This window comes from Hypomesus nipponensis, chromosome 14, assembly GCF_054491055.1.
Source record: "Hypomesus nipponensis isolate SF chromosome 14, ASM5449105v1, whole genome shotgun sequence".
Taxonomy (NCBI): domain Eukaryota; kingdom Metazoa; phylum Chordata; class Actinopteri; order Osmeriformes; family Osmeridae; genus Hypomesus; species Hypomesus nipponensis.
Window position 1 is genome coordinate 22,846,437 of NC_140374.1, and position 22,560 is coordinate 22,868,996.

General features: G+C 42.3%; 4 protein-coding genes across 6 annotated transcripts; 3 read left to right on the forward strand and 1 right to left on the reverse strand.

Annotated features, from left to right (window-relative positions):
* The first annotated feature begins 220 nt into the window (after window positions 1-220).
* Window positions 221-6,985, forward strand: cat (catalase). Its single transcript, XM_084671284.1, has 13 exons — window positions 221-391; window positions 1,407-1,578; window positions 2,101-2,211; window positions 2,444-2,574; window positions 2,657-2,761; window positions 3,004-3,129; window positions 3,300-3,491; window positions 4,056-4,208; window positions 4,455-4,593; window positions 4,833-4,963; window positions 5,236-5,343; window positions 5,482-5,565; window positions 5,995-6,985. The coding sequence occupies exons 1-13, from the start codon at window positions 326-328 to the stop codon at window positions 6,058-6,060; spliced, it is 1,584 nt and encodes a 527-aa protein (XP_084527410.1). The 5' UTR covers window positions 221-325; the 3' UTR covers window positions 6,061-6,985.
* A 452-nt stretch (window positions 6,986-7,437) lies between these two features.
* adpgk (ADP-dependent glucokinase) lies at window positions 7,438-14,278 on the forward strand. 3 transcript variants are annotated; one of them, XM_084671243.1, is made up of 8 exons: window positions 7,438-7,690; window positions 8,554-8,791; window positions 8,904-9,129; window positions 9,957-10,019; window positions 10,284-10,404; window positions 10,785-10,981; window positions 11,173-11,271; window positions 11,499-14,278. In XM_084671243.1, exons 2-8 carry the CDS (start codon window positions 8,568-8,570, stop codon window positions 12,066-12,068), a joined length of 1,500 nt encoding a protein of 499 aa, XP_084527369.1. In that variant the 5' UTR covers window positions 7,438-7,690; window positions 8,554-8,567; the 3' UTR covers window positions 12,069-14,278. The 3 variants fall into 3 exon arrangements, with proteins under 3 accessions (XP_084527369.1, XP_084527370.1, XP_084527371.1); XM_084671244.1 differs by having other exon boundaries at window positions 11,502-14,278; XM_084671245.1 differs by lacking the exon at window positions 7,438-7,690 and having other exon boundaries at window positions 8,662-8,791; window positions 8,942-9,129.
* A 662-nt stretch (window positions 14,279-14,940) lies between these two features.
* ppib (peptidylprolyl isomerase B (cyclophilin B)) lies at window positions 14,941-17,779 on the forward strand. Its single transcript, XM_084671246.1, has 5 exons — window positions 14,941-15,157; window positions 15,818-15,931; window positions 16,242-16,335; window positions 16,546-16,730; window positions 17,388-17,779. The coding sequence occupies exons 1-5, from the start codon at window positions 15,023-15,025 to the stop codon at window positions 17,508-17,510; spliced, it is 651 nt and encodes a 216-aa protein (XP_084527372.1). The 5' UTR covers window positions 14,941-15,022; the 3' UTR covers window positions 17,511-17,779.
* A 138-nt stretch (window positions 17,780-17,917) lies between these two features.
* Window positions 17,918-21,523, reverse strand: snx22 (sorting nexin 22). The gene is made up of 7 exons (XM_084671247.1): window positions 21,386-21,523; window positions 19,734-19,817; window positions 19,459-19,563; window positions 19,042-19,139; window positions 18,725-18,757; window positions 18,272-18,336; window positions 17,918-18,190 (listed from the first exon to the last, which is right to left on the reverse strand). Exons 1-7 carry the CDS (start codon window positions 21,446-21,448, stop codon window positions 18,039-18,041), a joined length of 600 nt encoding a protein of 199 aa, XP_084527373.1. The 5' UTR covers window positions 21,449-21,523; the 3' UTR covers window positions 17,918-18,038.
* Between the last annotated feature and the right edge of the window lie 1,037 nt (window positions 21,524-22,560).

A 22,560-nucleotide genomic window follows, 5' to 3' on the forward strand; every position in this document is an offset into this window, starting at 1 on the left:
ATATCTCAATGAATATTCATATTCAATAACCATATTCACTTAAAAAACTGTACAAAATAAAACATGAATGACTATTATCGTATTCATAAGATCAGAACACTTTTGGGGTATAATCAATTTTCGCATAATGTAGCTCTAATGTTGCAAGAGTGCCTTTCAGTCAGAAAGTAGGTCATGTGATGTGAGCCAATAGAAAACGGGGTAGACCCGGAGCAAAGTTCATCGTCATTTCTAAGCAGTAAGCATTGAAACGGACGATTACCAAACTACAGACGCTTACATTTTTGTTTTAACGTCTTGCGACCTAACTTAGCTGCTCGTCAAGATGGCTGAGAATAGAGAGAAAGCTACAGATCAGATGAAGCTATGGAAAGAGAGTCGAAACACCCAGGTTGGCATTTTATTTTTCATTTTGTTAGCTAGTAGATAATAAGTTCTGCAGAGACAAGAGAGCCCTAGCCAGTTCGTGCCAGCAACGCGTTGTTATCTGAAATGGGCAGGAGGTCGTTTGAGGACATTAGCTACACTCCGGCCAGCTTGCTAATGTAAATATAATATTTAAGTTACTTAGTTAAAAATCTAACTACTGTAACCAAAGCTATTCCAACTAGCACTATACTGTAGAAGTATGCTGTTAATACACGATGCAAAAATAAGTAGAGCTAGCTTGCTAGCTATATTCTTAGCTACATTGTTTACTATTCTGTTACAGTAGCAGAACCTGCTGAGCAACAAATCAGGAAGCTTCCGACATAAGCAAGAAATGTGTTTGTTAAATTAAAGGCTAGCCATTTTACAATGTATTCATTTATCAAACGCTTATCCAAAACGGCAATAACGGATAAAGTGCAGCAGAACAGATCAAGGATCAAAGTGCATTGCTAATTTGAATGTATCTTACTTTTGAAACCTAGCCTAATGTCCGTATCCTCGATAACTGGTAAGCTCGGTAGCCCTTGTAAAGACTTTGACCCAGCATAATTGCATTTTCATTCTCTGAGACTTTTCGTGGGTGATACTGCAATAGCTATATGACAGCTTGCGTTATTACATTGTCTAATGTTTGTCCCTGGGAAAGCGTTAGGTTTCCCAGGAAAAGGTTATCTGTTTGCAACTGAGAACTTCTGTTCATAGACATGTAGCTATCAAGTTGCAGCCATCCTGCATGAATCATGAACTTTAGCCCCAATGCCAACTCATGTTTATCTAACCATAACATTCTTGGAAAATATACGAACTTGTAAACATTGTGCAATGTTGAAGGCCATCAAGAGCTGTTTATGAACTTGCCTGAAAGCTAGACTGCTCCTTTTTAACCATGAACTACTCTTCTACGACAACACACTGTATTGAAATGCATCTGAATTAAGAAGATAACAAAAATGTGTATATTTTGAAACAATCAGAGACCAGACGTACTGACCACAGGAGCAGGGGTCCCCATTGGAGACAAGCTGAATGAACAGACGGCCGGCCCCAGGGGCCCGCTGCTGGTGCAGGATGTGGTCTTCACCGACGAGATGGCCCACTTCGACCGTGAACGCATTCCTGAGAGAGTGGTGCATGCCAAAGGGGCAGGTGGGTGGAAAAGCACCAGCCAATCAGAGACCAAAGCACCGGCCAATCAGCAAATAAAACGTTGTATGAAGACCAGAGGCTGACCCATGTATGATGGTAGAAAGCCCAGTTTGTTGAGGGTAGGCCTAAAGCAGACAACCACATGTAGAGCTGTGCTGGGCCTCCTCAGCAGGTGGTTGGTCCATACTCAACGTTACTACGGTTACTTTATGTTGACCTCTAACCTATACCACCACAGCCAGCAGACTGCTCTAAGCCGGGGGAAAGATTAGGCTGGAGTTTGATCACTTGAGCTGTGGTAAAATCCTCATGGTGAGCCGGGGTTTAGGAACCAGTGGGAACCTTTTTAAACAGTAAATACAACTGCTCTGTTGTATAGAGTATTCTCTGGTCATTTATTTTATTTGTTTTACATTGGAGAGTTATTCATAATACATTATGGGTTGTTTCTGTCTGAACACTGAGAAGTGCTTCCCGTGTATCAGTCTGCTGCAGAGGCTGACCCTAACATCTCATACACAGGTGCCTTCGGGTTCTTGGAAGTGACCCATGACATCACCCACTTCTGCAAGGCCAAGGTGTTTGAGCATGTCGGCAAGACAACACCTATTGCAATCCGCTTTTCCACTGTTGGTAAGACACACCACAACCTCCATGATGTTCAAGAAGACACCCACTACTTAGGAAACACATTTGTAGGGTTGAATCCATACTGTCCATCCATCAATTTAATAATAGTGTAATATTGTTTCCAGCGTTACTTGCAATCAGTAAGTCCTTCACAAAGAGTTTCCAGAAGTGCACATTCAGCATGCAGTCATGTGTAGCTGTGTTGCTAGTTTACTCATTTGCTCGGTGGTTTCAGCCGGGGAGTCTGGCTCGTCCGACACGGTGCGTGATCCACGTGGCTTTGCTGTCAAGTTCTACACCGAAGAAGGCAACTGGGACCTGACAGGAAACAACACTCCTATCTTCTTCATCAGGGATGCCTTACTGGTAGGTGACAGTGGGCTGAGTGATGGTGTAGAGTGATGTCTGCTGATTGAGTATTAACGTCTCTCCCTGCTCTTCCTTGTAGTTTCCATCCTTCATCCACTCTCAGAAGCGTAACCCTCAGACCCACCTGAAGGACCCGGACATGGTGTGGGACTTCTGGAGCCTGCGGCCTGAGTGTCTCCACCAGGTACTCCTCAGCCCCGGGGCTCCTCTGGGCACATGTTGCTATTAGAACACAACTTGAAGGTTTGGTGTCGTGGGTGAGTCAGTGTTTTTGGAAAAACCTGAGAACAAATTAAAATGACTTGAACTCAAACAGCTATTGCACAAATAAATGGTATTGCTAGAAAAGCTATATTTGAGCTGAATGGTTTACCAGGAGATCAGTGCAGTGTGCATGAAGATGGCATTCCCCATGTCTCTTTGAAGGTGTCCTTCCTGTTCAGTGACCGGGGGCTTCCAGACGGCTACCGCCACATGAATGGCTACGGCTCCCACACCTTCAAGATGGTGAATGCTGAAGGCCATCCTGTCTACTGCAAATTCCACTTCAAAGTAAGGCTTCCATATAAACTCCATGTATCCTATCAAACAGTTCAAAAGATCTTTTGTCTCCCTAATTTAGGATGAATTTTAATATCCATGTAATGGAATACTGGCAATTTTTGGGAGGGTAATATCAATATTTAGTATTCAGCCCTTGGTAAAACATGTCCTTGTCCTAGACTGACCAGGGCATCAAGAACCTGAAAGGGGAGGATGCAGACCGCCTGGCTGCCACAGACCCAGACTACGCCATCCGGGATCTGTACAACGCCATCGCTACCGGCAATTTCCCCTCCTGGAGCTTCTTCATCCAGGTCATGACCTTTGAGCAGGCGGAGCAGTACCAGTTCAACCCTTTTGATCTGACGAAGGTAACGCCCTCCTGCCTCAACATCCACTGATTACATTTAATTACATTCAATTACACCAGAACTCCTAAACTTCTTTCATCTGAAAACAATTAAATAAGCTTAATGCTGCCTACATTGAATACCACTTAACATTAGCATGTCAAAGGTCCTGGTGTGTGATCTGTTGTTGATTCTGTCCATTTGTTGAAGGCAAAATCTTTGGATGTTCAAACAACAGATAATATTAGCTGGCAGTTTTCCTCTTTGTTCAGACTGTAGAAAGTAACCTTGTCTTTTGTGTGAGCCCCTGCGGTGACTCCCTGCGGTGACTCCCTGCGGTGACTCCCTGTGGTGACTCCCTGCGGTGACTCCCTGTGGTGACTCCCTGTGGTGACTCCCTGTGGTGACTCCCTGCGGTGACTCCCTGCGGTGACTCCCTGTGGTGACTCCCTGCGGTGACTCCCTGCGGTGACTCCCTGTGGTGACTCCCTGCGGTGACTCCCTGCGGTGACTCCCTGCGGTGACTCCCTGTGGTGACTCCCTGCGGTGACTCCCTGCGGTGACTCCCTGCCTCCTTACCCCTAGGTGTGGTCCCACAAGGACTACCCCCTAATCCCTGTGGGGCGCATCGTCCTCAACAGGAACCCAGTCAACTACTTTGCAGAGGTGGAGCAGCTGGCCTTTGACCCCAGCAACATGCCCCCAGGTGTTGAGGCCAGCCCAGATAAGATGCTGCAGGTAATTCTATGAGAACAGGCAAAAGGTGTCTTTTGATCTAAATGTAGGTGTGTATGTGCACGTATGCAGAAGAGAGCATGTTTATGCCATGTGTCTCAAGGTATTAAATCATATGTATTATCTGTCTGGTAAGAGGCACAGCCTGCCTTACCCATTTTAACACAGGCCTCTAATAGTTGTCAGTTTAATTGAAGTGGCTCTATATTTAAGAGTGTGTGCGGGCTCCGACTGCTCATGCCTCTGCAGGGTCGTCTGTTCTCCTACCCCGACACACACAGACACCGGCTGGGCGCCAACTACCTGCAGCTGCCCGTGAACTGCCCCTTCAGGACCCGCGTGGCCAACTACCAGAGGGACGGCCCCATGTGCATGTTTGACAACCAGGGTGAGTCACTGGCACCCAGCCATGCTGTTCTGGTGCTACAGGAAGACATGGCCCGCTTATCACTGGACTTTCAGACGGTGTGTTGACATGCCACTACTGGTTAATATTTAGGTGAGGGCTAGTGGATAGTTAGTTGAATTTCTATATGAACAGTATGTATACACAGGGAGGAGTCTGGTGTGTGGGGGACATGTATATAACATGCTTTCTTTATTTTTCTTCTATTTGTGACCTTTTAGGTGGTGCTCCTAACTACTACCCCAACAGCTTCAGTGCTCCAGAGACACAGCCCCGCTTCGTGGAGTCCAAGTTTCAGGTGTCGCCTGACGTTGGCCGCTACAACAGCGCAGATGACGATAATGTCACTCAGGTATTCCTTTTCTTTAGGAATGTTGAACTCAGATTTAAATTACAGACTGTTCCTTGGCCCAGAAATGCTGTTAGAATTGTGCAATTTTGGTCCTAGTTTATCGACTGAAGTACTGACTTTATGCACTATGCCACTACAGAGAAAAGTGTAAATGATCATATAAAGAATAATAAAATTGAAAATGCACAAGAATGTAAACATCCTGTGAGGTCTGTCCGAACAGAACAAAGGTTGCTGACGTGTGTGTGTGTGCGTGTGCGTGTGTGTTGTAGGTGCGTGCGTTCTTCACAGAGGTGTTGAAGGAGGATGAGCGGCAGAGACTGTGTGAGAACATGGCTGGACACATCAAAGGAGCCCAGCTCTTCATCCAGAAACGCTGGGTGTGTGTCTCTTGACCTGTTCAGATATACAGATACATCTCTGCTAGCGTTGTCAACTTGACCACAGATGCCACAGCTTGTAGTGTCTGGCAGCCATCATTCTGTCTTCTCACTGGTGTCCTGTCCGTCCTCTCTCAGATCCAGAGCCTGATGGCTGTCCATTCTGACTATGGCAACCGTGTCAAGGCCCTGTTAGACAAGTACAATTCAGAGGCCAAAAAGGTATGTGTCAAAAGCAGAATAGAGTACAGTAGTGCTTTATTGATGCCCAAGAGGGACTTCCATAGTCACAGCCTCATTGATGGACACAATGCAAATTATACAAAACAAACAGTATGTGTTGAATAAAGGACTTGTGTGGTGACCACTTTCTCTGCCTCTTCTCTGTCTGCCTCTCCTCTCTCTGCCTCTCCTCTCTCTGCCTCTCCTCTCTCTGCCTCCTCTCTCTCTATCCTCTCTCTGCCTCCTCTCTGCCTCTCCTCTCTCTGCCTCTCCTCTCTCTACCTTCTCTCTGCCTCTCCTCTCTCTGCCTCTTGTCTCTCTGCCTCTCCTCTCTCTGCCTCTCCTCTCTCTGCCTCTCCTCTGTCTGCCTCCTCTCTCTGCCTCTCCTCTGTCTTCCTCCTCTCTCATCCTCTCCTGTTCCCCCTTCAGGACTCCGGTGTGCGTGTCTACACCCGGGGAGGAGCCTCTGCCATGGCTGCCTCCTCCAAGATGTAATACCTACTTTAACCACCAGGGGTTGCACATGCATCCATCCCAGAGAACTGACCACCTGCCATCTTGATCATGCAGATCTGGCTACTAACCGTCCATGAATGCTTGCTTATGACAGTGGACAGTCATCTTTTCACATCAATTTTCAAAGTTCATACAGAAAAGATGTCCATAATGCAGCATAATTGTAGACAGCAAGGAAGCTTTTTAATTATTATGCACATTTCACAACCACCAAATTTCAGACAACTGTCCACTGTCTCAGAAATACAAATCTGATCAATAGATAGCTTTTTTTCCATTACATTCATTGTCCTGGCTCCAGTTCATGAATGTTGTTGATGTAGTTGATGGGTGAAAACCTGCACCGCTGCTATGTTTGTCAAACAATGAGCAAATGCTACCAGTTCAAAACCAGGGATAACATGTTCCTGATGGATGGCACAATGCTAAGAGACACAAAGCATCTCAGTTCTTCTGCGATAGGAACTACCTGCCTCTGCTACAATGTATGTAATTATTCTCAACGCCAAAGTAACGCAACAGTGCCTAATTCAGCTACAGCCATAAAACTTCACTGGAGCATTTCAGAAGAAGTTTGTATGGATACCCATTCATCAGAATGAAAGACTGAAATATAGTAGTTTGGTAAACTTTCACAAATAGCAGTGTTTAGGTTTAATGAAAAATACCACCACGTCCGTATATATCTCTCTCCTTTCTTCCCTCCCTTAATCATAGTTAGTCACTAATGGACTTGTCTGTTCAATCTGTACCTGTGATCTTGAGAAGTAATCTGTTATATTAACATGAAATTATGAACTTCTTTCTACCACTAATTGGATATATCAAATTGTTGTATTGCTTGTTTTGTTGTGTAATAAAGGCCTAACTGCAGTATGCACAAAGCTGTGTTTTCTGTGACAGATGTCGTGGTCCGTCTCAGTCCATTACAAGATGAATTGGAGGCAAAACAGCAACATGTCACTTATGTCTGGTTGTTTCAACATATGTTTTACCAACTCAGAATAATTGCGCTTTTATAGGTTCTTCCCCCCATTTTATTGGGATATTTGGCTTAAACTGTAGGTGTGGGACAGTGGGAAACTGGTCCCAGTTGTCCTCAATGGGATTGCTGGTTTTGCTCATTTACCTTCAAAATCAGCGCATATTATGACGTGTGATTAATTTATACATATTTTCATTCCTCAAATTTTGATGAACCCCCAAGGCAACAGAATTGTCATGTTTATTTAATAAAAATTGCACCCTGTAATAAAATAAAAAATTACATTTTAATAACAAAAACCTTTATTGTGAAAAGTATTGATGACCTCACCCGGAAATGAGAATTGTTTTAAGCTTGCTTTTGCTTCTGACTATCATGCTCCTTGAGTTCCACGCAAGTGAAAGTTTGAGGACGAACTGTACACCAGTAGCCCGTATAGATGTACATCTATTTGTGGAGTTCGTTCAAATAAACTGTCACGAGATGGTATGGGACTACGGCCGGGCCAAAAACATTCACCACCACTAACGTTGCTTCACCTCCGAGTTTGTTCTAAGCAAATCCTACCATTACCAGTATCAGCTACGTGGTTAGCGAGAAACTATTAGCCAGCTAGCTAACCCGGTGAGTACTGTAACTCTCTCACTGACGAATTAGCACAGCAAAGCCAACTAGATAGCTAACTGCTATAACTGATTGTTATTTATGGACTTCAATGTTATGAATTACGTTTCTTGGTGTGTGTACTGTAAGTGTTGCTCACTGGCACAGTCTGGGCAAGTACTAATAGTTTAATCCAGCTGACGAGCTACTTTCAGTAGCTAACGGTAGCATTGGCTAGCTAACTATCTTAATATATGTTCCTGGCTGGGTACTCCATCTAGCTGGATAACTGAGTTGCTGAGTTGGTTTTTACCATTTTATTGGAGCAATTTACACCTCCATACGATCTTAGATGGCTTGTTAGCTTGCATACGGACATTATTTCAAGACAATTTGCACAAGCTTAGCCTACACATTTTGACAAGTGTTCGTAGGCTGTGTGGTAATTACAGGATGTGGTGTAGCATTGCAGCTACAGTGGGTATCTTTTTTTGCTTGTAGATAGTATGTCCCCACTTTGGTTCATCTAGTTATCAGAAGGTCAACGTATCACTGACAACGTTCATTTGAATTAATATTTAAACCTTGTACGAAATAGAGCTGGTTTCATATAGTCATCCAATGTTAGTGGAAACAAATGGACAATTCAACATCATGTACAATAAGAAGTTGATGAAGTTTCATCCTTCCCATCCAATAGCCACCAGTGACACAAACCATCAGCATTACCCAACTCCTCCTCCCTGTTAAGGGAGAGTGGCTTCTGAAAAAAGCACTTGACAGCACTACTAGGGGTTGACAAAGACTTTAACATGATTCAAAGTGTTCTGTGGGTTGATTAGACAAAGCTGAAGGCATTGTATGAATGTGTGTTCCCATATTAGGAGTCATTGTAAGCATGTGGAGGAAGGCTGCAGCCGTTGCCCTTTTGGCTCTTGCTGTGGGGTACTTGTACCGCTCCAGACCTGATCTACCGGACCAGATGATTCAGTACTTCTTGCCTCTGCTGCATCCACCCCCCCACAGCGAGCCCAGTTCACACACCGTGGAACAGGTTATCTCCAGTGCCTGGGAGGTCATGATAACCACACCTGCTAAACAATGGGGAAGAGTGGCAGTTGGGTAAGTTTCAGATATTCTGGAATGTTCCCTGAGGAGTTTCCCCGCTGACAGAAATATTAACTCTGGGCGTTTTTACTCTTGTTGTCTGTGGTTTTCCCCCTCTTTCCTCAAGGGTAAATGCATGTGTGGACGTTGTGGTTTCTGGCGTAGGGCTGCTCCAGGCTTTAGCGATGGACCCCGGCACGGGCCTTGACCACCAAGTGTTGCACTCCAAAGAGGACCTACGGGAAGCGTTCATCCACTACATGGGGAAGGGGGCAGCCGCTGAGCGCTTCTTCAGTGACAAGGAGGTCTTTCAGAGGATCGCACGGGCCGCTGCAGAGTACCCTGGGGCTCAGGTAAGCTAGAACAGCCTCAGTCTGTGTCAGATCACTAGGCTTATATGGTAAATATATAGGGGGTGTTAGTGAGAATATCAGCCTAGGCCATCACTCTATTGTACGCAAAGTAGCAAGGACCCATCCAATCAAGTTCATGAATATTAAAGTGTAGGAAGTCAAGAGTAAACAGCACCTATCAAGATGCTAAAAGCACCATATCATATATCAGCCATGCCTTGCTTGGCATAAGGACTGTGATCATGACTGAAATATGACACAGTAAAGGGGACTACTATATTTGTATTTAGAATCCATTTCAGCTGTGATCAGACTAGTCCTCAAATTAGAAGGGAATATTTAGCCCGTAAGGTCAGTGAGGACGATTGTACTGCACTTCCTGTCATGGAAATTGCATGTACTTTCTTGTAAGTCGCTTTGGATAAAAGCGTCTGCTAAATGAATGAATGTACTCCGCCTTTGTCTCACTTGGTGTCTCTCTCAGTCCAAGAAGCCATCTACTGGTAACTTTGTTCTTTGGTAGGAGAGCTTGACAGGACTCTTAAACTCCTGACAGGGCTAATAGGTATGTATTGACTCAGAGCGGGTTGGTACATGCATTACCAAGTTTCTAACTTCAAATTTCGGTTAGGTTGGTAAATTAGGATTCTGAATATTAATTCACAGTATGATTTAAATTATTCTTACCATTTCAGTAGAGTGCTTGGCTTGGCCAATAACTGCTTATTCACTGATTGAAACCCATAACCTTTGTTTTTCTAATATGTTGGAGATATGGTGTTTAAGTTCTCCAGCCGGTCGCTGATAGTAACTGTGTTCCCTTTTAGCTTTACGTGGGTGGAAATGCTGCTCTCATCAGCCAGAAACTTGCTTCCTATCCAGAGCTGATGGTAGGCTGGAAATCACTGTTAAGGCTGTTGTGTAGGATGCACTGGCTGGTACATCTGTGACAGTTAAGGATCAACATCATGTGGATACCCACATGTGGCTTTAGGCTTGCTTTATACTCCTCTTTGTACAAATCATCAGTACACATAATATATTATACAACCCCATGCCTAGACTAACTAATAACGTATGAAACGACTATGCACAAGCCTACTTCATACATTATCTCTGCGAGAGAGCGATCCCTGACAGCTAGTGTTGTTTAGGTTCTGCTGTGTGGTCCTGTGGGACCTAAACTGCACGAGATTCTGGATGAGCAGATCGTCGTGCCTCCTGAGTCTCTTCAGGAAATGGATGAATATCACCTTATTCTGGAGTACAAGGCAGGTAAGATGAATGATCAGCTTTGTCCTACAGGCTTTGACACTTTTTGATCAATACAATTAGACTAGACTAGATTTATGTAAACAGATGGAATGGCAGACACAGGATGTGACATGCCCAAATTCCCAGAGTTTAAATCTAACAGCTTTGCATTTTTGTCAGAGGTGTGCCACACAGGCCTGTACTTGTGACTGAAATAGATTTTGTCTGACCATCATATCGGTGTGTTTTTTTTTTTGTGCCATCATTATTAGTCTCATTCCAAATGTTTAAATTATCATTGTTTGACAACTTGGAAGTTATTGTATTCTACAAGTTATCATAATGTATTCTAAGTATTCCCACTCATGTGAACACCCTTGTTCCTCTGGTCTTGTGCTCAGGGGAGCAGTGGGGTCAGACTCAGGCACCCCAAGCCAACCGCTTCATCTTCTCCCATGATGTGTCCAACGGGGAAATGCGTGCACTGAAGACGTTTGTGGCCAGCCTGGAAGAGTTCCAGCCAGACCTGGTGGTCCTCTCAGGCCTGCACATGATGGAGGGCCAGGGGAGGCACGTCTGGGATGAAAGGCTCAAAGAGGTCTGTCACACAAAACTAACTTACTAAAGATGACAGTTTTTGTCCTCTCCTTAGTGACTTAGTCATTCTGGTCTGAGCATCAGTATCCTGTGTTGTCCGGAGAGTTGATGGTGATATTTGTAACGTTTCTTTGTGTGTAACTGAACGCTGTGCTTGGTCCCCTGGGGGCCGGGGTGCTGTCTGTGCCTCAGGCAGTGGCTTCCATCTCCGATGTACGAAATCAAGTCCCCATCCACCTGGAGCTGGCAAGTATGACGGACAAAGACTACATGAACCGTGTCATGCAAGAGGTAAATGTGTAGGTTTAACACTGTGAACAAGAAAAGGACGACATTTTACAGAATGACTTCATCTGGTGCATCCCATAATGTCTGTCCCTCCTCATACAAACGGTGTCGGATGAACAACATCCATATTTCAGAGTCATCGTCGGCAAGCAGAGATGCCATATTTTAAAATGACTGTATAGTGTAACGCTGATGCCTACTAAGGGTGCTTTGCTGCTGTCTCCTGTTAGCAGGTCGTACCTATGGTCTGCTCCATTGGCCTCAATGAGCAAGAGCTGCTGTTCCTGTCCCAAGCGGGTTCAGGACCTCACTCAGAGATGACCTCCTGGAAGGGGATTCCAGATGTTGGGCGTGTCAGCGATATCCTTCTGTGGATCCTGGAGACCCATGGGCACAGCGACCCTGAGTCCGAGGCCGACCTGACACGCATCCACTTCCACACCCTGGCTTACCACGTCATGGCCACGGTGAACGGCCACTGGGACAACCAGCCGGCGGCAGTCATGGCTGGCGCTCGCGTAGCCAGCACCCAGGCCTGTGGTCTCCAGACGGTTGACGTCAACAAGGTAGTTCTCAAAGCCCCACTGGAGTTCTATAGTTCCCACCACGAGCCTAGGGAGATCCTAACTCTAAACCCAGGTGACCCTGTCACCGTGTGGCGCCGTGGCAACGTGACCTTCTACCTCACACCCGTGCTGGTTTGTAAGGAGCCACTCCGGACAGTGGGGCTCGGGGATGCCATCTCCGCAGAGGGACTGCTGTACTCTGAAATGAGGCCGCAGCAGCCTTTTCTAGATTAGCGCTCCCTTAACAACAAAGTCTTCAGTCGCCTCATGGCTCCTGGGATTTGGCTCAGTTTGCAATGGTTTGTTTTTAAGCAATTTGGACAAACACAAACTGCACAAACATGTACTGTGCCTTGATAAAGAAACCCACCCCCACCATGCTTCCCACATTTCAAAGATACATTGAGTAGACCATTTAAGCTAAAAGAATCTTTGTGGAACAGGTATCAGCTATAAGCACATATATTGCATATTGTGTCATATTGCAGGGTTTCCAATCATGAGAATAATTTCAACTCTTAATTGTGTTTAATACCATTTCCAGTACTCCTCTAAATTTGACCAGCATTGGGCTTATGTTATCATTAGGCTTATGTTATCATTAGGCTTATGTTATCATTAGGCTTATGTTATCTAATCACATTCATTTGGCAGTTGAACAAGTGCTATACAGAGCACATCTAGGCCAACTGATGATAACCTACTAAGACTTGACACTCATTAAATTACAATGAAGAGATTATTTAATTAAAAAGCATTACACAATTATTAAACTACAGAATGTCTCAATAGAAGCTGAAAATGTGATACTGTTGTGGAAGGGGTTGGTCTCATTATCATGGCATGTCAATATGCAAAACAATGTTGATAATACTGTATAGGTAATTCTAGAAGTATCATCTAGGACATAAACATCATCCTGCCTGTGTTTCCTGTTCAAGCTGCATGCAGGTCTTGCCACATTCTTTTTATCTTCTTTTTTTGTCACATTCATAAACTACAAATAAAGAAAATTATGACAGAACAGCAGTGATCTACCCAACCTTGAAGGAACTCCTAACATACATCTTTACTGTAGGTTTACTTTGCATATATTTGTAAGCTTTTCAGAAAGCTAATAGATAAAGTACATACTGTAGACCCTCCAGATATTCTTCAAATTCTATGCAAAATCCATAATGGACTAAAACTGTCTGGACATATGCAGGATTGTACCTTTAGATCTGCAATTTGTGTTATCTCAAAAGGCAGAGAATCACATGCAAATTATTTAAACAGATGCTAATGATATACTTTTCTTTCTGTTCACATAAGTCATGAATTTTCCCAACGAATACCTGTCCTCGTGAATATCGTGTAGAAAAAATGTATTAATATGATTCATTTGTTGCTGTCAAAGATTGCAGAAACATGAAAGAACAAAAAAAGTTTTTAATGCAAATAAACGCTTATATTTTTTTCTCGTGAACCATCCATTTGAATCACTCCAGAACTAGTGTGCCTACTCATCAAAAATTATATTTCCATGTGACATTTATGTTGAAAGATGCCAAAACGCATCTGAGGTGGTCAGAAGGTTAGTTGGTTAAAAGGCCAACTTAGGCCTTTATTTAAGCAACACCAGCCGCCCAGGCAGGACAACCTAGGCTTTGTACATTTACCTGATATGGACATTTACTTGATAGCCATTTAAAAACCTTTACAGTACCATAGACCATTTCTGTTCCCAGTGTTCCTCATCTCATTAAATTGTGTTTGATGTATTAGGCGTTAGTATATTTGATTCTCAAAACATTATCAAATCGTTGACATTTAGTCTTTTAGCTTGTGTTGTTATTGTTACTGCATGATTGTATTTGGTTGGTGGAAATGTCCTCCAACAGATTGGAGGAAGTATAGGATCATTGGTACAGTGTCATATGGAATCACAGAGCAATGGATCATCAGCTTGGCTGTTGCACTAGGGAGTCTTAATGTAAAGTCTGGATGAGAATAATTGTACTTCCATTCCTGAAGATGAAGGCAGTCTTAACTCAGCTGACAGCTTGTCTCTTATCTGAGACTAAATCTATAGGGACATTTTCTATAGAAATTGAGATTTAGTGAGCACTATGTTAAGACTTTCTTACTAAACAAAATGTTTGAACTAAGTTGGTACCCTTTAAACATACATGGTTCTTGTGTGGTAACCAGCCAGTCTTCATGTGCTTACACTACATGATTATAGGGAATAAAACCTTTCTTTTTTTTTTTTTACAGAAAAACTTACCTATTGTACTGTTAGGATTGAAAATGTAAAGCAAATATGGTTTTGGTGGGGGGCCTACCTTTTGTTTGTATGATGTTTGTCCTTACATTCTGCAATAACTGTTTACCATGAGCTAACCATTCTCATTTTGTCAAGAAGGCAGACCAATTCTGATTAAAAGTACTGGTAAAACTTATCGGATTGAAATCTTCTTTTCTGGTGCTTGTTTTATACAGAGTGAGAATTATACAATGATAATCGAGGGGGTCAACTTATTCTCCAGGTCGGAAAGTAATATTTACGATTATGGGTAAGAGCGATCTATAAATGTATAGCCTACCATGAGCTAACCATTCTCATTTTGTGAAGAAGGCAGACCAATTCTGATTAAAAGTTCAACAGTCCAAGTCTTAATTAGGGAGGGGGGGGGGGGGGGTGTCAAAGCCCCCGTAATGAACCCTAACCCTAATGTGAAAATATAGCTTGTTCAAGCCAGCATAAGTGGTGTTTGTTTTTTTAGGTTGCATTTTCACAATTAGAATAAATTCAGTTTTTAAGAGTATATAGTGTACTTGGCTTGAACCCCTACTGTAAATACTGGAAGCCATATTAATAATTTAAAGGAACTTTCACAAACAGCACTCTAACTACGTTGGAAATGTATCATGTTGTAATATATGCCCAACCGAGTTTTAAATTCGTTGTTGTCCTATGGTACTGACTGCAGAAATCACGAGCGTTTTACGCGTTACAATATTCAATTGGCTTTCAGATTGAAAGGTGAACCAATCAAAGTGAAATTCGTCTCCTTGTCAATGAGCTGCTTGTTTGGAATGGGCGTGGTAAAGCTCACATAGCAAACTACGGTCTCCTCCCCGGATATCCACTTTTCTCCCCGGCACATATAGGTCAGCCGCCACGGCTACATTTTCACTGGTTCATGGTTCGTATCTACGAGAAGAGGATGAAGTTTCTAGTGGCTGTCACAATTATAGTGGGATCGGTGGTTTTTCTGCTGTTTCCCAGCGGTTCAGACGCTGACGAGAAAAAGAAAGGGCCTAAAGTATCGGCCAAGGTAAGCGAAGCCTGCATTGCGAGGCAAATAAGCTAGCCTAGCTACGTTAGCTATCTTCCCCAGCCATAGTTATACATTGTTGGCTTGGCAATAAGGTTACCTGCAGAAACCAACGGCGATCAGATCAGTGTAGGCAACGTTAACAGAATGTCGTTTGCATGGAGCATGGAACAGAACGTCGTTTGCATGGAGCATGGAACAAAACTATCCGCTAGTAATATGCAATACAATATGCCAGGAGTAAGAGAGCGCGACCAAACCTGTAAATGATCGAATTCGAAAAGTGACGTCCTTAAAATGGCATAGCATGCTATTTTAACTAGATATTTCCCTTTTGTTGCAACGCAATGTGATGCAACAAAATTTAACTTAACTTAAGTGAAGCAATTGTGGTTAGTACCACAACAGCGCATTGGTGTACCAGACAATAAGAAGCTAGTTAGCAACCCAGCTACTATGGCCACGTCGACTAGCTTTGCAGAAAGCAGGGCCTGCATTTCCTGCCTCCCTATTTACCATTTCCGCCAGGTTGGGAAAGATGGTGACTGACTTTTTAAGCTTTAATAGTTGGCGTATTTCCCTTTTTATATTGAATAATTTGGTATTTGACCATTTGTTGTCTGCTCAGACAGCAGTGATGTATGAACTTCTACCCGGCAGGTTTATTTTGACATCCGAATTGGAGACGAAGATGTTGGACGAATTGTTATCGGTTTGTTTGGGAAGACTGTTCCCAAAACGGCCGAGAACTTCATGGCGTTGGCGACTGGAGAGGTAGGTGTTTCATCTCACTGGTTCAGTTAACCCCCGAACGTGTAGTGTAATAGGTTATGCACCACATTTATTCGAAAATTACTCAAGGGACATATTTTTATATTTTGTTTGAGCTTGATATAGTTGAAAGGGTTTCTTAACTTTTTTTGGTCATTCAATATGCTGTATCACAGCCACTGCAGCATCTCTTCCAATGAAGATTTTGCCTCCCAAACGTTTCGTTTAACTTGTTGTGTGGATTTAAATGAATGTGTCCTTTTGGCGATCCGACAATTACTGACATTATGCATTATCCATCTCATCTAAACAGAAAGGATTTGGCTTTAAGGGCAGCAAATTCCACCGAGTTATCAAGGACTTTATGATTCAGGGTGGAGATTTCACTCGTGGAGATGGCACTGGAGGTAATCTCAGCACAGACATTTAAAAATCTGACAGTGGTGGGTATTTAGTGCAGATGTAAGTCGTCATTGAGTACCAACATTTTTTATTTGATATTTAACAAAAAAACACAGCACTTTGAATCCTAGATGACACAATGTGGGCTGTTGGGTGTGTAAAGTACCAAAACAATTGCAGTGGTATGAACTGTTAACATTGGCTTTTTATTGTAGGCAAGAGCATCTACGGAGACCGATTCCCCGATGAGAACTTCAAGCTGAAGCATTACGGCCCTGGCTGGCTCAGTATGGCTAATGCTGGGAAAGATACCAACGGCTCTCAGTTCTTTATCACCACCATTCAGACACCGTGGCTGGATGGGAAACATGTGGTCTTTGGCAAAATTCTGGAGGGCATGGTGAGTGTCTTATCTGCACACTAAGAGGCTCACCCCCAACTACTGAAAATTACAACTTTTGGAAAGCTGTTGGCTTTCACTTCACTGTTTATTAGCTTAACCCTTGTGTTATCTTCGGGTCATTCTGACCCATCAGTCATTGTGACCCACCATCGTATTGCGACAACTTAACCGCATACAAAAACAAAGTGAAGCATTTTCTTTTAACTGTTCGGCTGTCTCAGACCCCCACATTGCGAAGGTTAAAATACAATTATTTGTTTTTGTATTGGGTAAACCTAACAATGGTTTGTTATGAACCTTTGGGTTATGTGACCCAAAGGCAGCACAAGGGTTAATCATCCGTCTTGTTTTCAACAACTATTCAAGCAGACTGTCAAGATGATGTACAGTGTCACTTAGATGAATGGTCTGTGGTACTAGATTGATAACTAGCAAGTAGTTCTATAAGAAAGATTATGGGTAAATCCTCTTGGGCAGTCATGCAAAAGCTTATTAGAAACTGCCCAGACATACTGACTGAAAACCAAATCCCAAAGCAAGATGACTCGAGTTTGCTACATTTTAGAATCAGTCTCCAGAGTTGGTCTTTAAAGTCTTATGTTTACTATGGGAAAAAAACAGTGATGTGTGGATCCTAACATGCCTCATCCACAGGACGTGGTGAAGAAGATCGAAGCCACAAAGACAGACGGCCGGGACAAGCCTCTTAAAGACGTCACCATCCATGACTCTGGCACGATAGCAGTGGAAAAGCCATTTGCCATTGCCAAGGAGTAGTGCTCCTAGCGAGTCCACCCAGAAAACTGGACTGGGGGGGGGGGGAGAATGACACCTTGTTTATTTCAGTCTTTTTCTTTGAGAGCCCTCTGGCCCCCACAGACTGCCTCCTGTGGCGCAGGGTTAGGGTGGCCTCTGGGGGCCATGACGGTGCCACACCACAAGATGGTGCTCTGGGCCCATTTCCATTAAGGCATTCCATCAAGTCACTCAGCTTTTGTGTGGTTATTTTATAAGGGATCTTTATTAAAAGATTCAGATTTTTGTTAGTGAGGTGTGGACAGTTTATTTTTTCAATTTCAAGCAGTTCAAGTTTTCACTTAGGGGGTAAAGTGTCGTACAAGGTCTAGTACTCAAGGGCAACCCATTTAACCATTCATCCCAATGAGGATTTCATTATAGAATAACCATAACATGGCATTTACTCATTTGGCAAGTATAAGGCACCAACATTTTTTGTATTCACTTCTGAAAATAGTATGCACAATTATGCTGTGTCTGGGTCCCCTGCTGAAAGAGCTGGAGCTTCTAGTCAAATACAGGTACCACAGTCAGGGCTGGGGATGGGCTAGGCTGGGGGGCTGAGGCTGGGCCTGGGCTGGTGTTGGCTGTGAAGCTGACCCGGATGTTTCTGTGGTACAAGCCCTGGAGGACTCCATCCGCAACAATATCAGGAAGGTCTGTTAAAGGGGAACAAAGATTTTGAAAAATAAAATGCATCTTTTGGATTTAATTGGGTATGCATTTAGAGGCTGCCATACCTGAGCCAGAGACTTTAAGATAGGGATCCTTGCAGAATCCTAGCACCTGATGTTGCAGCTGACAGCTAAGGGATGAAGGAGAAGTGGGTTTAAATTGAATTCTGGTTTATTTTATTCACTATGGGACTACAAGTATAGAGCTCATGGGACCGATGCATACATTAATACAAATAAACAGATGGACAGAAGTGTTTTGTCAGCGTTCATATATGAGCCAGAGCATATTTTATAATAACTACATCTGCAGAGGTAATAACTACATCTGGAAGGCATTGATCCAACAAGCCAAAATGCATCACAGTTCTATTGCAAAGAAGCTTGACAGAGCCTACAAACACTTCATAATGGGGATAAAATAAGTCAATTTCAACATGGCCAAACTAGACAATATGCATGACTTTGGGTAATTGTATATATAGGATCATATATAAAGTCTGGGGTGAATGATCTCACCTGTAGCTCTGAGGACCCATATTGTCCAGTGACCTGCAATTAAAGGAATAATGTATTATACATGTTGATTAGACTCAATATGGTTAAGTAATGTAAGAGTGGTGGGAATGGGCACAGTATTTCATCTGACAGGCGTGTGACAGTAGTGTGGTTGTCGCTAGGAGACAGGCGTGTGACAGTAGTGTGGTTGTCGCTAGGAGACAGGCGTGTGACAGTAGTGTGGTTGTTGCTAGGTGACAGGAGTGTGACAGTAGTGTGGTTGTTGCTAGGAGACAGGCGTGTGACAGTAGTGTGGTTGTTGCTAGGAGGAGACATACTCCAGGCTTAGGCTCAGCTTGCTCCCTGAATGGAAGTGTTTGATATCCAGAAAATCAAGTAGAATCTGGGGAACTTCATCATTTTGGTAGAAGATCTCCTACACAGAGAGGTCAGTGTCAGAATAGAATGGGACATCTCACCAAACTATACTCTTCATTATACAAAAGATTAAAGTTTTAAGAAGACATGTGTGTGCAGTAGATCACAAGTTTTTTTACTGCAATGAATAACTGCACAAGGAGTTCCCCCAATAATAACCCATATAAAGCTAAAGGCACATTTTCTGATTAATTTTAACACGTACATTCCCGTCCTCCCTCATTTAATTGTTCAACGTTTTAATAGCATCAAAAAAGTGTTACTGAGGGATGTCAACTATTTAAAACCGAAACTAAATTTGAATCCATGTTCCATACCTGAATGTAGTCCTCCAGCTCCTGCCTTCTCTGTTCCAAAGGTTTTGTTCTTAGATGAGGGTGTCTCTTACTGGGGAAGTCTGGGGTTGCTATGATCTTCCTCAGCTACACAAACATCACATTTGTTAATACAGAATAATACAGGACTTGTATTTTGCAATTCAAATAGCTGCCTATTTTTAATTCGAGAGCAGCTTTTGTTTTATTCTATGAGGGATATTTCTATTTAAAACCAGAGTTTGTCTCCTTATGAGAAGCCAAGTCACATGTCTTACCTTTCTGTGCAGGTTCTGGAATTCACTGTGTCTTCTCAGCACAAAGTGTTTCCTCCCATTGAACAAGATCTCAACTCTGAAAAGCTGTGAACGATGGAGTGTTTGGGGTGTGCTGGTTAGACCATGCCTTTCACGTCAACACTCAATATCAATTCAGTGTAGCACAGTTCACTCTGACTGGTTGACAGTGACAGTCACATGGGACAGAAAATGTAGTTCTCCAGTTATGGCTCTAAACCAGGACAGGAAACACATTACCCTTTAGACTAACTGGGTTGTTGGCCCAGAGGAATGTCAGCTAGATCACATGTCGGTTATACACACTGTCCTAGGGAATGCAGACAGATTCAAGTTGAATACTTAGGAAACAGATGAGATATTCACAATGAATACATTGAATGGCTTTATATGCATATATACATAGACTACTATTTATGACAGACATTTGTAAAATGTACATATGCTCTTTTGTACCCCAAATATGTTTACAAATTATGATTTCCATTAAGTTTATAGTTTATAAAAAGTCTAAAATAATTTCATTCAGTAAGACAAATTACACCAGATGTTTAATTATCTCGATCGCATTTATTATTGTATACAAAAACTTAAATAGTACAATTTTAAAATGTTTACAATGTTTGCACACCGTACATTGTTTCAGGTAGTTTGAGTCACTGTGGCAAATAACGACGACTGCAGGGGATATTTTAGTTCGGTTGGAAAACGTCACACCCTCTATAGTCTAACTGTTTAACTGTTATACTTCATTAATTGGTTATATTGAGAAATGCGCCAAGTCAGGTCCTTAGACCGCACCTTTGGATATATATATATTTGTTTTTTTTCTGGTGAAAAGTTGTGGATTATGGTCCATGAATTTCCATGTTGCGGCTTCTTCAGACACATTTGACGTGATACAATTATATACCCTACAACAGTGGTCTTCAAGTTATTACACTGATTTCGGATACCCAGTTTCATTTTACCAATTAAATTGCACGTCTTCAGCATGATTTAAAAAAAACTAAAGTATTTTCTGAAGTGACTCAAAGTTGGTTAATTGTTTAATGTAGCCTACAAAATCTGCTCTGAAAAATTTAACGGAAATCTATTAAATTACTAGCGTCAAAGCATTAGGCAAATTTGCCTCAACCAGGTAGAAAGGTGTATTATCGTCGACTGGACCAGGTGAAGCAGTAGCATAGCCTATAGGCAATAATTACAGACAAATAAGACAGTCATATTTTTGGCTTTGATGTTATAGCCTGTAACAAACACGTTTAGTTTGATGTAGGCTACATTGTTGTCTGTTATGTAGTCATTCAACTGTTGTCTATTCGACAGTATTCGACAGCTTTCCCTCTCGTTGCCGAATGGAAAACTGTACGGACTAGCCCACTTCCTAGTTGACTTGTTTGTACACCGTATGTTTGAATAAAGGGGGCAATGAATCGTGTAGTTCTATTTAAATACATTAAAAAGCCATAAAAAAGTCGATGAAACAGGCTTTCCCTTAATTTAAATGTGCACGCTTTCTTTTTTCCCCAAGTCGCTGCTAAAAGGTGTGATCTGTCCGTAGTGTTACTTGATTAGAAAAATTGTTTGTCGAGGTATAGGCTAGTGAGAATAAATCGCACTATTATTCTTACCTTTCTTAACTTTCCCGACTCGTCGACCTCCTTCTCGAGCGATGGAATCAGTATTAGGATCATAGGGGATATTTTGGGGATCAGCGTTATGCTTCACACATGCAGATACCAAACGGTTCGGTTGACAACTGGCGACTGTGCACTCGCGTGTACTCCTCCTGTTGCAGCCCTCTCTCACTTCTCTTAATTGGATAGAATAAACCTATACAAGGGAAGCTCAAACTGGGAACGAAGAGAAATGACAGTCATAACTTAAACTATGATTCGAGGTTGATGAATAAATGCCGATTCTTTATACTGATGCCACACAGATATCCCTGATCACTTATATCCCTTTGTAAGGCTTCTTGAAATCAAATTTAGGCTATTTGATTGTGAAACAAACTGAGTCTAAATTGATATTTTGACTCTTGTCTTGAGTCCGAATTAATTTTTATTTGGATGGGTGGACGGGATCTGAATCATAGTTCAGTTAATTTACCAATTAATTAGGCTAAATGTAGCCTAATTAAGACTGGAGTTATGAGCTACAACTGTAAAAGTATGATGTAGCCTAGGCTACTTTCTGATCTAGTTCCATAAACAACCGAAATGGTTTCACTTCTTAAAGTAGCCTTAACCACGAGGTTAATGTTACCGAAATAAGATCTTCCATGTTAAAAAAAAACATTTTTTTCCTCAAATAAAAGTTAATAACAACAAATTCTTCACACATTTTGTTGTTATTGTTTCTACACTAGTTTTTTTTTTTCTCTCTTACTGTTATTAATTTGTTATTACACTATTATGTTATTACACTATATTATGACACAGATTACACTGTTACACTGACGCTGGGAAAGGAAGGAGTGAAGTACTTCAGTAGATTTTTCTTGTATCAGTACGGTACTTCACTTTTTTCTGTACATTTTTTACTTTCACTCCGTATATTTTTTACACAAATATCTATACTTTTTTTCTTCTTACTCTTTCAAGCCAGACTCGTTGCTTTAGTTTTATTCTGTATTTGGTGACATGATCTCTCTCCTCTCACTGTGTGTGGATTTATTTTTCCTTTACCTTACTAGTAATGGCTACTTAAGAAAAGTGTTTCTTATTATAAAGGTATGTTATGGATGAGACGGAGGGAGTTAGCAATGTTGACATGACTGAGAATAGAGACGTTCCTGATCATC